At 39.1% G+C, this 15,160-nt stretch overlaps 2 protein-coding genes across 2 annotated transcripts in view; one reads left to right on the forward strand and one right to left on the reverse strand.

Moving 5' to 3' along the window:
• LOC132171129 (nuclear intron maturase 1, mitochondrial) overlaps positions 1-2,026 on the forward strand; it is an 11,057-nt gene extending 9,031 nt beyond the window's left edge. Inside the window, exon 2 of the mRNA XM_059582362.1 lies at positions 1,042-2,026. The gene's annotated coding sequence lies outside the window, so the exon portion shown is untranslated. The remainder of the gene's footprint in view (positions 1-1,041) is intronic.
• An 11,012-nt stretch (positions 2,027-13,038) lies between these two features.
• Positions 13,039-13,715, reverse strand: LOC132172167 (uncharacterized). The gene has a single exon (XM_059583617.1). The coding sequence runs from the start codon at positions 13,666-13,668 to the stop codon at positions 13,213-13,215; it is 456 nt and encodes a 151-aa protein (XP_059439600.1). The 5' UTR covers positions 13,669-13,715; the 3' UTR covers positions 13,039-13,212.
• Between the last annotated feature and the right edge of the window lie 1,445 nt (positions 13,716-15,160).

A 15,160-nucleotide genomic window follows, 5' to 3' on the forward strand; every position in this document is an offset into this window, starting at 1 on the left:
TCAAGGCCGAAGAATAAGTATCGGTTTGGGGGTTTTGCTCTCAAGGCCAAGGAATAACCGCTACCTATGCATTAGATGATGTCTGTTTGATGCAGATCTGAGTTTTCAACCTGATATTTAGTCATAGGTTAGCGGATGTTGTGTTTTGATTGATTTGGTCTATTGTTGATGACTGTATCTTTAGCTTCGACTATGATTTACTTCAGAGCTTTTTGCTCTATTTATAAGAACTTTAGACTCGTAACTTTTATCAAAAAAAAAAAAAAATAGGGGTATTTTGAAAATTTTTACAGGATTTAATAGAAAGTCGTAACGAAATAGGGACATTGAAAAATTAAAAGTTTGTATCCTAAATTAAGAGTTTTTATTTTATTTTATTTTTTAACTTTAAAAATGTGGTTTCAAAATGCGTGAAAGTTTATGGGAGTTTTGCGAAGTTTTTGTTTTTGGCTTTTTGGATATAAAATAAGCTGGCATTTAAGCATATAATGGAGCACCTAATGATATTAATGGCATTGCTACTTTAGCTAGATCGTCAATTTATGCTGCAATTGCAACGGCTAGCAGGAGGGACCATGTCATATTAGTAGAAGCCTAATCTAATATGATATGTAGTAATTCTGCTTTTAATGTATACTTCCTTTTACCTCTCTTCCTTCTTCCTTTGATTTGTTGTCTAACTCCTTATAAATGGTATGTTTTGTAATGACAACATGTAGCTGGAATAGTTGGAATAGTTTTAAGAGCATGTTTGTGGATTGTGTTTGAAAAATAGAGCTTTTAAGTCAAAAAACACTTTTTGGCAAAAGCTTCATTTTTAAGCTTTTGCTAAGGTGCGTTGTGACTATTTTTGAAGTAAAAAATTTAAAGTACTTTCAAAATTTTTTTACCAAATATGTTAGCTTTTGTTTGGCATAACTTTGTAGGTATTAAAAGTATTTTTAAGCTCTCAAATGCAATTCCAAACAGACTATAAATTCTATAGAATCATTTTGTGTGATTCTTCATGCTATACACTGAGAAACTCCAAAATCACTTCAGAAAGTCTACATTGAAAGGAGATAAAGAAGTATGGAAAGATATCTGGAAAATAAAGGGATCACGAGTAGTCATGACATTTCTGTGGCAGGCATGCAATGATATATTGCCAACAAAGGAAAGGTTGTTTAAGAGACATATCACTCTAGACCCACTATGCCCGATTTGTGGGATGGCGACAGAAACTATGGGACATATCCTATGGAGTTGCTCGGCTGCAAATCCATATGGACTGAGTGTGACCCCAAGATCCACAAGATTACAAGTGACGAAATTGATTTTATCCAAATTATCGAGAAGATATAGGAAAGACTGGTGTGGATCAGATGCAGTTGGTAGCAACAATTGTTAGACTTCTATGGTTAAGACAGAATGGGGTGATTTATGGTAGTGAATTCCTGGATCCTCCAACCATGCTTCGTTGAGCTAAGGAGCAGGTGGAAGCTTGTGAAGAAGGTACACAGAGGAGGAATGGGAGAGAAGAGCGGCCAAGACAGGCGGTCATAGTAATCTGGCAGACTCCTAGATCAGGAATCATCAAACTAAATTGGGATGCGTCTATCAATCTTCAACAAAACCGGATGGGTATTGGTGTTATCGCTCGAAATCATGAAGGAAGCGCTTTAGCTATGCTTTGTGCTAGAAAGGAATTTGTTTCTGATCCTACAATAGCGGAGGCAATAGCAGCTTTGAGAGCGGTGGAATTGGCTATGAAATTGGGTTTCTGTTGCATCACTCTGGAAGGGGATGCCTTATTGATTGTTCAAGCTTTGAGAGGAGATGAGGACTGCTGGAGTTTACACGGACAGGTGGTTAACGATGCAAGGGAAATGTTGAGGAGCTTCCAGGAATGGGGGATCTAGCATGCAAGTAGGGCAGCTAATGGGGCTGCACACCGTTTAGCTAAAATGACTCACGCTGGGGGAAGCTGGGTTATAGAGGGATGATTTCCCGTTAAGCTTGCATGAGTTGTAATTGTTTTTTGAGTTTTCTCATTTATGAATGCTAAGTACAAATTCAAATTCAAATTCAAAAAAAAAAAAAAAGGTCTAGCCCTAAAAACGTATAATGAGAGCTATTCAATCAGTTACCTAATCCAAAATATTCGTAGGCAAGTAGGGGTTGAGCATGTCATCGAAGAGAATAGGCTAAAGTTGCAACAAGTGGCGGCCTAAGATATTGACAAGTGTCCTTTTTAAATATAGAGAAGAACTTTTATAAGGTCTTGGTTTATTGGCATAAACCAAGACCTTAGTGCCCTCCAATGAAGTGGTGTCAAAAAAGAAGAAGCAAATGTTAACAAAATAGTGGATCTGACCCTTCTATTCCTCAATCCTCATCTACAAGAAAAACATCTCATTTATTTACCTAATCTCTCTTCTATGAAAAATTGAAAACATAGGTAATTAATAAATAAATAGGCTTTTCCGCTACGAAGTGGGATGGTCAAAGTATGGGGATTTTAAAATGACTGTTCAAGAGGCATGGGGCGGTGCGATATCCTAACAAGGAACCATGGACGGTCTTCAGAAGGAAGCTACACGGGTGTCAGAAGGTTATTAAGCAATGGGTTAAAAAACAAAAGCCCCCGACAGAGAGAATTATTCTAGAGAAGACAACAGAATTAAAGAAAATTCAAGAGGCGGCAAATCCACCCAACATGCAAACTGAAAAGGTGCTCAAAGAAGAAATAAATGTCATGTTGGAACAAGAAGAGCTCAAATAGAGAATACGGGCAAAGGAAAATTGGTTGCGAGATGGTGATCGCAATACCAAATTTTTTCACACCTGTGCAAACCAAAGACAGCGTCGCAACCGGATTGAGCAAATTGTTGACATAATGGGTCGTACTTGTGGATCCCAAAATGAGGTGGACCAGGCATTCATCGATTTTTATCAAGATCTATTTACATCTGCGGAACTGCGTGACATTGATGACTGCATAGGGGCTATTGAAGGAAGATTGTCGGAAGATATGAAAACCTCTTTACTTGCTCCATGCTTTGAGGATGAGGTCCATAGAGCATTGATGCAGATGGCGCCACTCAAAGCGCCTGGTCCTGATGGCTTTTTGACGGATTTCTTCCAACAGCATTGGAAGACGGTTGGAAGGGAGGTATGTACTGTTGTGTTACATTTTCTGAATGGAGCTAATTGGAATGCCAACGTTAATGTGACGCATATTGCCTTAATCCCAAAGAAGACAGTTCATGTTTGCGTATCTGACTTCAGGCCATTTAGCCTGTATAACGTCATTTATAAAATCATTGCAAAGGTATTGGCGAACCGACCCAAGATGATCCGTCCTTCTGTTATTTCTGCAAATCATAGTGCCTTCATTCTGGGAAGGTTAATTTCACATAATATAGTGGTGGCATACGAAACTCTGTATTTAATGCATACTAAACCGTGAAGTAAGGTGGGTGTTAGGAAATTAATCCTATTTCCCAAGACCTGTGAGATGCGAAAAAATAAGAAGAATGCGGAATAACAAAGATAAGCAATCACACACGACACAAAGTTTTAAGTTCGACTTCACAAGCTTACATCCATTGGCGGAGACAACCTGGAGAAAATTCACTATCAAAAGATTAGTACAAGAGAGTAACAGGGCAAGAAAACCACTCAAACCCAAAGCCCCAAATACACACAATTCTCACTTTGCCCAAAGGAGAATAATAGCCAAAAAAAAAAAAAACTCTCTTTTTCTTTGTGCTCTCACCTTTCTTTCTCTCAATTGTTTTTGGCACACTAAAACACAAAGAGCTCATGCCTTTATATACTAGGCAAAGTCGGTGCTGTCCAAGACCCAATACAACATGTATTGAAGAAATCTCCAAGAGCCAAGAGGAATCCCAATACGTGTGGGACAAGCATTCAAACTCCAACTAGGAGAAGGAATCCAAGTACAAGACAAACTTGTAGACAAACCAAAACCGGTTGGGTCCCACCATGACTTTCTTGGTGAAGTACAAGGCATGCATAACAATCTCCCACTTGACTTGAATTCCACCAAGTCGCAACACAATGAATCTCCTCCAGATGTCTCCTCTACCTATCTTCAAGCTCAAAGACCAACTGAAGCTGTGCACATCTTCAGTTTCTCAATAGTCACTCCTTTTGTCAGCATGTCTGCCGGATTCTCAGTTCCACGAATCTTTTCAAGTAGCAATTGTTCACTTTCAAGAAGAGATCGAATGAGGTGATACCTCAATTGTATATGCTTTGTTCTTAAATGATACGCCGGGTTTTTCGCAAGAAAAATGGCACTCTAACTATCACTGTGTAGAACGCCTTTCTCATTCATCTTTCCTAACTCATCCAAAAAACCTTGTAGCCAAACCATCTCCTTTCCAGCTTTTGTCACGGCCACATACTCCGCCTCTGTAGTGGAAAGGGCTACAATTTTCTGTAACCTTGAGGTCCAACACACAACAGTACCTCCTAGAGTATATACAAACCCTGTAGTACTTTTCCTGCTATCAACATCACCCGCTAGATTAGCATCTACGTAGCCCTGCAGCTTCAATTCTGCACCTGTGAGGCAAAGAGACATATCTAAAGTTCCTTTGAGATATTGCAAAATCCACTTGACTGCCTCTCAATGTTGCTTCCCTGGATTACTCATGTACTTGCGCACAACTCCCATTGCATGTGCAATATCCGGTCTAGTACAGACCATTGCATACATCAGACTTCCGATAGCTGAGGTGTAAGGTACCTTGCTCATGTATGCTTTCTCCTAATCTGTCTTTGGTGACTGATTCTTGGTTAGTCTAAAATGAACCCCCAAGGGTGTGCTCACTGACTTAGCTTCATCCATGCTAAATCTGCTGAGAATCTTCTTCACATTCTCTGTCTGTGAAATCTTCAGTGTACTATTGGCCTTGTCCCTAATGATTCTCATCCCAAGGATTTGTTTAGCAGCACCCAAATCCTTCATTGCAAACTGCTTTGACAACTGGTTCTTCAACTTGTTGATGTCTTCCATACTGGCCTCTGCAATGAGCATATCATCTACGTACAGAAGTAGAATAATGTAAGAGTTCTTAAGATTCTTGACATAGCAGCAATGATCTGCATTGCATCTCGTGAACCCAATACTGCACATGAAACTGTCAAACTTCTTGTACCATTGTCTTGGAGCTTGTTTCAGGCCATACAAGTTTTTTCTCAATTTGCACACTAAACTCTCCTTCCCCTGCACTGCGAATCCTTGTGGCTACTGCATATAAATTTTTTCCTCCAACTCACCATGAAGGAACACAGTCTTCACATCTAACTGCTCTAGATGTAAGTCCTCCACCGCCATGATGCTCAGCACAATTCTGATGGTTGTCATCTTTACCACCGGAGAGAATATGTCTGTGTAGTCAATTCCTTTTTTTTGTTGGAATCCCTTGACTACCAATCTTGCCTTGTAGCGTTTGCTACCATTATGTTCACCCTTTATTCTGAACACCCATTTGTTGTGCAAAGCCTTTTTACTTGCTGGCAACTCAGTTAGATCCCAGGTCTAGTTAGTCAATAATAAGTCCATCTCATCTTTCATGGCTAACTCCTACTTAATTGAATCTTCAACCTCCAAGGCTTCAACAAACGTCTCTAGCTCACCGCCATCCGTCAACAAAATATGAAACAGGGAAGGTGAAAAACGCTGTGGAGATCTAATGGTTCCAATAGATCTACGGACAGCCATTGTCTGTGTACCATGTTCAGTCTCTTGATCTACTGTTTCTTCAACTTCTAGACCATATTCAGTTTCTGAATCCATATAAACTTCTGAATTCCTTCTCTGAGCTACACCTTTAGAAATTTCATCTAGGTTGATAAATTCAAGCTTCTCAACCTCTTACTCTATTCTTACAGGTTCTGTACTTGAATTATTCTTATACACAACCATCTCATTAAAAGTAACATTTCTACTTCTAATGATCTTCTGGTTTTGATCATCCTAAAACCTATATCCGAATGCCTCATCCCCATAGCCAATGAAATAACATTTTATAGACTTGGCATCTAGCTTACTACAAGCATCAGATTCAATATAGACATACGAAACACAACCAAAAACTTTCAAATGAGAAAGATTTATCTCCTTTCCACTCCAGACTTCTTCAGGTAGTCTATGGTCCAAAGGAATTGATGGTTTTCTATTTATCAAGTAAGCAGCAATGCTTACTGCATCTGCCCAGAAAGTTTTCAGTAGTCCAGCATGCAACCTCATACTTCTTGCACGCTCATTGAGGGTCCTGTTCATGCGCTCAGCCACGCCATTCTGCTGTGGTGTCTCCAGGATAGTCTTTTCTATTCTAATCCCATTCATTGGACAAAACTGTTTGAAACCCCTGTCTTCGTATTCTCCCCTATTGTCTGATCTTAAACACTTCACTTTCAGACCAGTTTCTGTCTCTACCATGACCTTCCACTTCTTAAGAACTTCAAATACATCAGATTTAAGCTTTAAGAAGTAAACCCATACCTTCCTGCTTGAGTCATCAATAAATGTGATGTAATACCGCGAGCCTCCAAGAGATGCCACTGGTGCGGGACCCCACAAATCCGTGTGTACCAACTCCAGCTTTATCGGCTTTGGTGTTCTGCCAACTTTCGCGAAACTCACCTTCTTCTGCTTTCCTAGGATGCAGCCTTCACACAAATCAGACTCAATTGACTTCAGCTCTGGTAGTTTCCCATTTGACAGAAGTATCTTCATCCCTTTTTCGCTCATGTGCCCAAGCCTCAAGTGCCATAATTTTGAGTCAGCACCTGTATCTGCAACAACAATTGTATCCATGCTGTTCGTCGTCATGTAGAGAGTACCCGTCTTATGACCACGAGCCAAAATCTTGACTCCCTTGCTGACCTACCACTTTCCATCATGGAAATGAATTGAATGCCCTTCATCATCAAGCTGTCCTACTGAAATCAGGTTATTTTTCAGCTCTGGAATATGCCTGACATTTGCAGCTTCCATATCGAGTCATTGTGGACTCTAATGCGAACATTGCCTATACCCACAACATCTAGGGCCGTTCCGTCAGCCAAGTACATTTTCCCGAAATCTCCAGCCACATAATTTTTTAGAATTTCACGGATTGGTGTGGTGTGAAAAGAAGCTATTGAGTCTAAGACCCAAGAATCAAGAGGAATGTCAATAGATAGAAGTAGGGCATCGTGCACTTCTTCTGTTACCACGACATTTGCGGCGTCATTTTCGGTCTTCTTCTTCAGCTCTCTACAGTTCTTATTGAAGTGGCATGTCTTGCCACAGTTCCAACATTCAGGTTGTCGTCCAAACCTGGATTTGCTCCTACCCTTCCTGAACTTAGATCTGCCCCTCACAGAGTTTCTGTCTTGTCCTCTGCCCGAGTCTCAAGGTTTAAAGCAGCACCAGAACAAGAGGCTTCACCCGCATTTCTTTTGCGAACCTCTTCACTGAGAATTAAATCCCTAACATCTTCATAGCTGAGTTTACTCTTTCCTACAGAGTTACTCACAGCCATCCTCACTGCTTTACAGCTATTTGGCAAAGATGCTAAGGCGATCAACGCGCGAACCATATCATCAAAATTAATTTCCACCGAGGACAATTGATTTGTGATGTGTTGAATTCATTGAGATGATGTGCCACTGAAGCCCCTTCTGCCATCTTTAGGTTGAACAATTTCTTCATCAGATGCACCTTGTTGTTCACCGACGGCTTCTCGTACATGCTTGACAAAGTCGCCATTAGACCTGTTATGGTCTTCTCCTTTACAAAGTTGTATGCAACTGATTTTGATAGTCTTCTCCTTTACAAAGTTGTGTGCAACTGATTTTGACAATGATAACCTGATAACTGCTAGAGCTTTATGATCAAGCAGAGCCCACTCGCTATCATACATATCGTCGGGCTGTTATTCCAAAAGAGGTTGATGAAGATCCTTCTCATAAAGAATATCTTCAATTTGTACCTTCTAATACCCAAAATCTTTGCCGTCGAATTTCTTGATTCCCATCTTTCCTTCTTCACCTGCCATCGCTCCAACTCGAACCAAAAGCTCTGATACCAGTTGTTAGGAAATTAATCTTATTTCCCAAGACCCGTGAGATACGAAAAATAAGGAGAATGCAGAATAACAAAGATAAGCAATCACACACGACACAAAGATTTAAGTGGTTCGGCTTAACAAGCTTACATCCACTGGTGGAGACGACCCGAAGAAAATTCACTATCAAAAGATAAGTACAAGAGAGTAACAGGGTGAGAAAACCACTCAAACCCAAAGCCCCAAATACATCCAATTCTCACTTTGCCCAAAGGAGAATAATAGCAAAAGGCAAAAAAAACAAATAAAAAAAAAAAATCTCTCTTTTTCTTTGTGCTCTCACCTTTCTTTCTCTCAATTGTTTTTGGCATACTAAAACACAAAGAGCTCATGCTTTTATATGCTAGGCAAAGTCGGTGCTGTCCAAGACCCAATACAACATGTATTGAAGAAATCTTCAAGAGCCAAGAGAAATCCCAATACGTGTGGGACAAGCATTCCAACTCCAACTAGGAGAAGGAATTCAAGTACAAGACAAACTTGTAGACAAACCAAAACCGGTTGGGTCCTACCATGACTTTCTTGGTGAAGTACAAGGCATGCATAACAGTGGGTTACATGGGAATAAAATTAGACATGAGTAAGGCATATGACTGAGTGGATAAAGTTGATTATGGGTTGTGTTGGTTCGGTCTCCTATGCTATTCTCGTCAATGGACAGCTAGCTGGACACATAAAACCTTCAAAAGGGATTCAGCAAGGGGATCCGTTATCCCTATATCTGTTTCTTTTATGTTCGGAGTCGCTAAGCACATAATTGACTCAAGTTGAGAAAAATGGAGTGCTGACTGGGGTCTCTACTTCCAAAAAAGGCCCTCGATTGAGTCATCTGTTTTTTTGCAGACAATTGCCTGATCTTCTGTAAAGCAAATTCGGTCGAGTAGAGAAGATTAACAAAGATCTTAGAAAAATATAAAGTAGCATCGGGACAAAAGCTCAACAAGGAAAAGACTTGTTGAGCTTTTAATAATTGGAAGACAAAGTTTCTGAGGCAAGTAGGAAATGATATTTTAATTAAAGCGATGGTGCAAGTTATTCCCACATATTGTATGAGTGTTTTCCTCTTGCCTATAGCCCTATGCAAGGAGATACAAGGGTTGATGCAGCGCTTCTAGTGGGGACATAAGGAGAACACTTATAAAATACACTGGATGAGCTGGAAAAAGATGGGTATATCGAAAGCCCAAGGCGGTCTGGGTTTCCGTGACCTAGGGAATTTTAACAAAGCACTTCTAGGAAAGCAACTTTGGCGACTTCTACAATGTCCAGAATCTTTGGCTGGAAAAATCTTAAAAGCTAAATACTTCCCATCTTGTTCTATTATGGATGCAAGTCTAGGCAATCGACCCTCCTTTGTCTGGCGGAGTTTTGTGGCAGCCCAAACGGTTCTAAAAAATGGACTTCTCTAGAGAATTGGTGATGGGGAGGACGCTCACGTGTGGGGTGATAAATAGATCCCGAAGGCAACTACATATATGGTGCAATTATCGCAGAATATTCTTGATCGGAATGCTCGCGTTTCGGATCTTATTGATCCAAGCACGAGAACATGGAAAGGTGACCTTATTGCACAGATTTTTCTGGATGACGAAGTTGAGGGAATTTGAAACATGCCTATCAGTCATTTACTTACAAAGGATCGAATTATTTGGCGGGGTACAAAAAATGGAATTTTCTCCGTCCGAAGTGCATACTTCTTGGAAATGGATAATATGGCCGAGCAAGGAAGTGGAACGTCCAGAGTCATTGACGGGATAGCGTGGAAAGAATGTTGGAATCTCAAGATACCCAATGTGGCCAAGCTCTTTTTATGGAAAGCTTTTCTTAATCTATTACCGACTAGGGTGAACTTGGCTGAGAAGGGAGTAGTCCAGGACACCTTATGCCCCATATGTGGACTTGAAGAAGAGACGGTGGCGCACATCCTTTGGACGTGTCCATCATCGAATGATGTGTGGGGAGGTGGGCCAATTAAATTGCAAAAATGCGGTGGAGTGGGTAGCAGCTTTCCAGATATCTTTGAGTCAATTCGTGGAAGATGCATTACAGAGAAAATTGAACTGTTCGTTGTCTTGGCAAGGAAAATTTGGCTGAGGAGAAATTCCATAATTTTTGATGAAAATTTTCTCCATCTGACCAGGCTAGTATAGGAAGCTCAATCATTGTTGGAAGAATTCCAAAGAGTGAATACCATGAGCCAATGCGATGTAACTCCTGACAGTGAACTAGAAACTGTGGTATGGAAACCTCCACCATGCAATATGATTAAGATGAATTGGGATGCCGAGATACACTCTAAGGACGGACGTGTTGGTGTGGAACTCATAGCCAGAGACTCGACTGGTAAATTTCTTGCAGCTCGAAGTTTGTCTCTTGCCATTCAAACTGATTCAACTTTGGCTGAAGTTCTAGTAGCGGTGTATGCTATTATTTTCTGCAAGGAATTGGGCTTTGATAACATTATTGTTGAAGGTGACTCCATGCAAGTTGTCAAGGCTATTGCTTAAGAAGAGTCGTGTCTTAGCAGCTATGGGCAATTTATAGAATGTATATAGAGAGAGCTGCGTTATTTGGTAAACACCAGTTTTATGCATGTAATGAGGGACGTTAATAATACGGCGCATACGCTCGCAAAATTGGCTACCACCCATGTCACTATATCTTCTTGGTTGGGGTATGCCCCACCAAGTGTAGATGATATTGTACGAAAGGAGCAATCTATCCCTTCATGTGTGATATTCTAACGGATCTTTTGAGATAATAAATATTTATAATACTCCTTCAAAAACTAAATAAATAGGCTAATTAACTTTTCCCCTAGCATGCTTATTTACAAGCTGCCCCCATGACTGACATTTGTCACACTCAACCGCATTAAACTACCATTTTTTTTTACAAAAAACTCCCTTATTTTGAAAAAATGATGAAATTACCCTTACTAAAATAAAAATAAAAATACTAATTTTTTTTTTTTTTTCAAAAATTTAAGGGTATTTTTGTCTTATTGAAAATTTTATAGGGGTAATTTCGTCATTTTGCTAGCATTGAGGGGTACATTGTCATTGTTTTGATAGTTTGGGGGGTAAATTGTTATTGGGGTGGTAATTTAAGGAGGTTAAGTGGACTTTACCCATATATATATATATATATATATATATATATATAACAATAAAAAATTTTCAATATGACAACATTATCCTTATAAATTTGGAAAAAGAAAAAAAAAAAAAACTAAAACTAATTAATTTAAAATTAGTTGTGTGGCTAATTTTAGAGTTCGGATTTGCATAATGAAAAGTTTGACCTTAAATTTGTATTTCTAATTAATTTAAATTGATTACAAGTAACAATTCAAATTAATTAATGAAAGTCAAACGTACTCAATACGGCCTTGCATTCATGCCATAGTGGCCTCGGGTGTTCCCAAGTGTAACGTGTGAACGACTTTCTTTGGTTAAAGCATTAAAGTATGGAAAATCTAAAGCTTTACAGCCTTTACTCTTCCAAGTGGGCAACTCACAGCCTACTCCTCGCACGGAAGTGACGGAACCGAAAAAAAAAAAAAAAAAACCCATGTTTGCGTGAGCAGAAACCAATGCACAAACTTAAGCTTGTTTGTTTTTTGTAAAATAATTTTTAGAAATATTTTGTGTATTTTTGACTGTTTGATGCAACGAAAAATAATAGTTAACTGAAAATATTTTTAGTTTGACCGAAAAAACTTCTATAATTTTTTAAAAATAATTTCTATTTTTTAAAATTACAAACTATTTTTCGAGTTTAAGCATCTCATTTTCAAATCGACATATACAATCGAGATGTTGCTGAGACCCTGCCACGACTTACCATGCCACAATCAGGTCCCCTCTAGGACCCGATCGAGACCTACCAAGACTTCGTCGAGATTCATCGGGACCTGATTGAGCAGCTACTGAGACCGATCGGGACATCGCTGAGACCTAGTCAAAACTTATTGGGCCATCGCTTGGACACTGCCAGTGACTTATTGGGACTTGCCAAGACTCAGCCATGCTAATGACGAGACTCAGTTGGTACTGCCCTTGGACTCGGTCAGGATTCGGAGGAGTCGGTCAAGTCATCACCGACACTCGGTAGAGACATTATCGTAATTTAAAGTCTAATATAATTGAATTATATATATATATATGGGAAACTTCACTTACCCTTCCCAAATTTTTGCTCTTTTTGCAAACACCCCAAATTGTTCAAAAATTCTCATTTTGATGTATCAAATTTTTATTTTCTTTCACTTTGTTCCTTCCGTTAGAATTTTCTGTGAAATTCTAACGGACCAGTGTTAAATTACTAAAATGCCATTATTTTTTTATTAAAAAATATTTTTTTAAAAAAAAACTTTTGATCTGTGGGTTTACCGGTAGATCTAACTCATCTTCATTGTGACCTACGGGTCATATTATTATTATTATTATATTAAAAAAAAAAAAAAAAAAAAGAAGAAGAAGAAGAAGACAGGTGGGTGACCCACGATTACCCATTGTGGGTCACCAAGGTGACTCGCCAATGGGTCACAAAGTAAACCCTGGTGGGTCACTTGTGACGCTCCATTGGGTCACAAGTGAGAGACTTTGAAGATTTCAATGTAACTGAAACGAAACGAAACAATGGAGATAACTAAAACGAAACGAAAGTTCGATACACCAAAGTAAGAGACTTTAAAAATTGTAGGTATTTACAAAAAGCATGTAAGTTTCAGGGTTAAGCCTTTTTTTTTAACTATATATTATTACTATTATTCTTTTCAGATTTGAAGTATTGTCAATTTGCTAATTTCAGTAGAGGAGAAATATATTGCCAATTTGCTAAACAAGAGCCTTATTGTTGGGATATTATAATTTCCATTTATATTCACATTTCTTAGATTCTCTAATGAAATCAAAAGCATTAACTTGTATAAAAATTATTTTATATTCTGCGCGCAGGAAATAAGTCGCCCAATTGCTTATATAAATTGATCTATTTCACCAGTTAATCATTATTCTGGCATGACCAACTCAAACAAAACTAAAAATACTTGAAATCCAACAATTTCAGCAAAAATCCCTCATTTTTTGTGATCCCCACTGCTGCCCTCCGACTCGAGTTCGAACGCCGATACCGGGAAGGTTCTGGAGATCCCGGTGGAGTTGGCGAAGGTGATCTTCCCGGACCCAGGATCATCGACGTAGATGTCGGAGATGGAGACCCAGATGAGGAGCTCCTTGCTCTTGACCCCAGTGAGCCTCCTCATGCGGCGCTCCTCCACGAAGCCCGTGACCTCCGTGTCGTACGACACCGTTCGCCCGATCGCTCGGAACCGGTGCTCTTTCTTGCGCTTCTGCTTTAGCCAGATGAACCCGGTGGTGTGGTTGTAGCCCACCTCCACTACCTCGTCTAGAGGGAGGAGCCCCTTGGGCAGAGAGATCCCGCCCAGGAGCTCGTGCGATTTCTGCTTGCACAGAGCCTCGCCGTGGTGGATCTCCGCGTCGTCTCTGTGGTTTGATATTTGCTGGCTCGCCATTTTTGTTTTGGAAAAACCTTTTTAATATAAGAGGAAAATGGAAGTGGGAGTGGGTTTTATAGAAATGGGCTCGGGTTGTTATTGGGCGAATTTGTTGGGCGGGGAGATTTTGGGGAATTGGGTGAGAGAGAAATTGATGCTTTCATTAGACTTACATGAGAGTTGAGACTGGGAAATGATGCTCACATGATCCAATCAACTTTATTGTTAGCCAAAAAAATTATCCAAGACTTTTTTTGTCAAAAAAAAAAAAAAGGATCGAAATGAGATCATCAGAAGAGAATATATTTTGATGAATAATGTTAAAATTTATATTTTTATTTTAGTTTATTGATCTGGCAATGCTTAGGGATGCTCACATGATCCGCTAACAACTGTCTAACCACAACTAGACAATTACTTAGGCCGGTTGTGATTAGTGATTTTAAGGATTGAGGAAAGTGGTTAATAAGGTTGGATGTTAGGGCCGTCAATTTTTAAAACGACTTGCAAATCTGATATGAATCAAACATGAAATTAAATGGTTGGAATTGAAAAGTCTGATCCATTTAATTAAATGTGTTGTGTTAGAGTTAACCCATATAGTCTTATATTTATGCTTTGACACGACATGAATTTGATATGCGACATAATGACAAATATTGTTTTACATAACCTACGAACGTAACACGAACACAATACAAAATTAAAGGGTTAGATTGATGAGTTTGACCCGTTTAATTAAATATGTTGGATTAAAGTTAACATATATAATCTTAGAGCATCTCCAGCAATAAGAGGTATTCTACATAGTCAAAAAGCATAATTCTCTATTTTAGCTACTCATTTTTTAATATCAACTCCAACATATTCTTTATATCATTCTCTATTTTTTTTTAATATTATTTTTTAATCTTTCTTTATTTTATTTTTTTCACTTTTTTCTCTCTCTCTCTCTCTCTCTCTCTCTCACTCTTCCCTCTCAACCCAAACCCAAACCTCCCTGACCAGCTATTCCCTCTCAACCCAAACCCCCCACGGCCAGCTTTGCAATTTTTTTTGAGAGAGTTTTTAGTGATTTAAAAGACTTGAATTTATATCATAAATTCATGAACAGAGAGAGAGAAGAGAGAGAAATGTTGAGGGGGGGGGGGGGGAGAGAAGAGAGAAGAGAGAGAAACGTTGACAGAGAGAGAAGAGAGAGAAAATAATGTGGAAATAATATTATATTCAACAATTTAGTGTGCTATAATCACTGTAGCAGTTAAGGTATAATAACTAATATGAAGCTATTCTGTTGGAGCAAAAAAATGGCAAAAATAGCTAATATCTCAATTTTAGCTACACTGCTGGAGATGCTTATGCTTGGACATAACCTGAACCTAAACCCGGTATACAAACACAAATTGCCACCTCTATCAAAAGTAGGAGTTGGAGGGGAGGCTCGAATTCCATGAATGTATATAGGTGGTATGTGACTAAGTCATACATAATTTGCCCTTATTTTTTGTTA

The sequence above is a fragment of the Corylus avellana genome, chromosome ca2 (assembly GCF_901000735.1).
Source record: "Corylus avellana chromosome ca2, CavTom2PMs-1.0".
NCBI lineage: Eukaryota > Viridiplantae > Streptophyta > Magnoliopsida > Fagales > Betulaceae > Corylus > Corylus avellana.

Coding starts and splice junctions, on each gene's coding strand:
- LOC132172167 (XM_059583617.1), bottom strand. CDS start 13,668: ATGGCGAGCCAGCAAATATCAAACCACAGAGACGACGCGGAGATCCAC.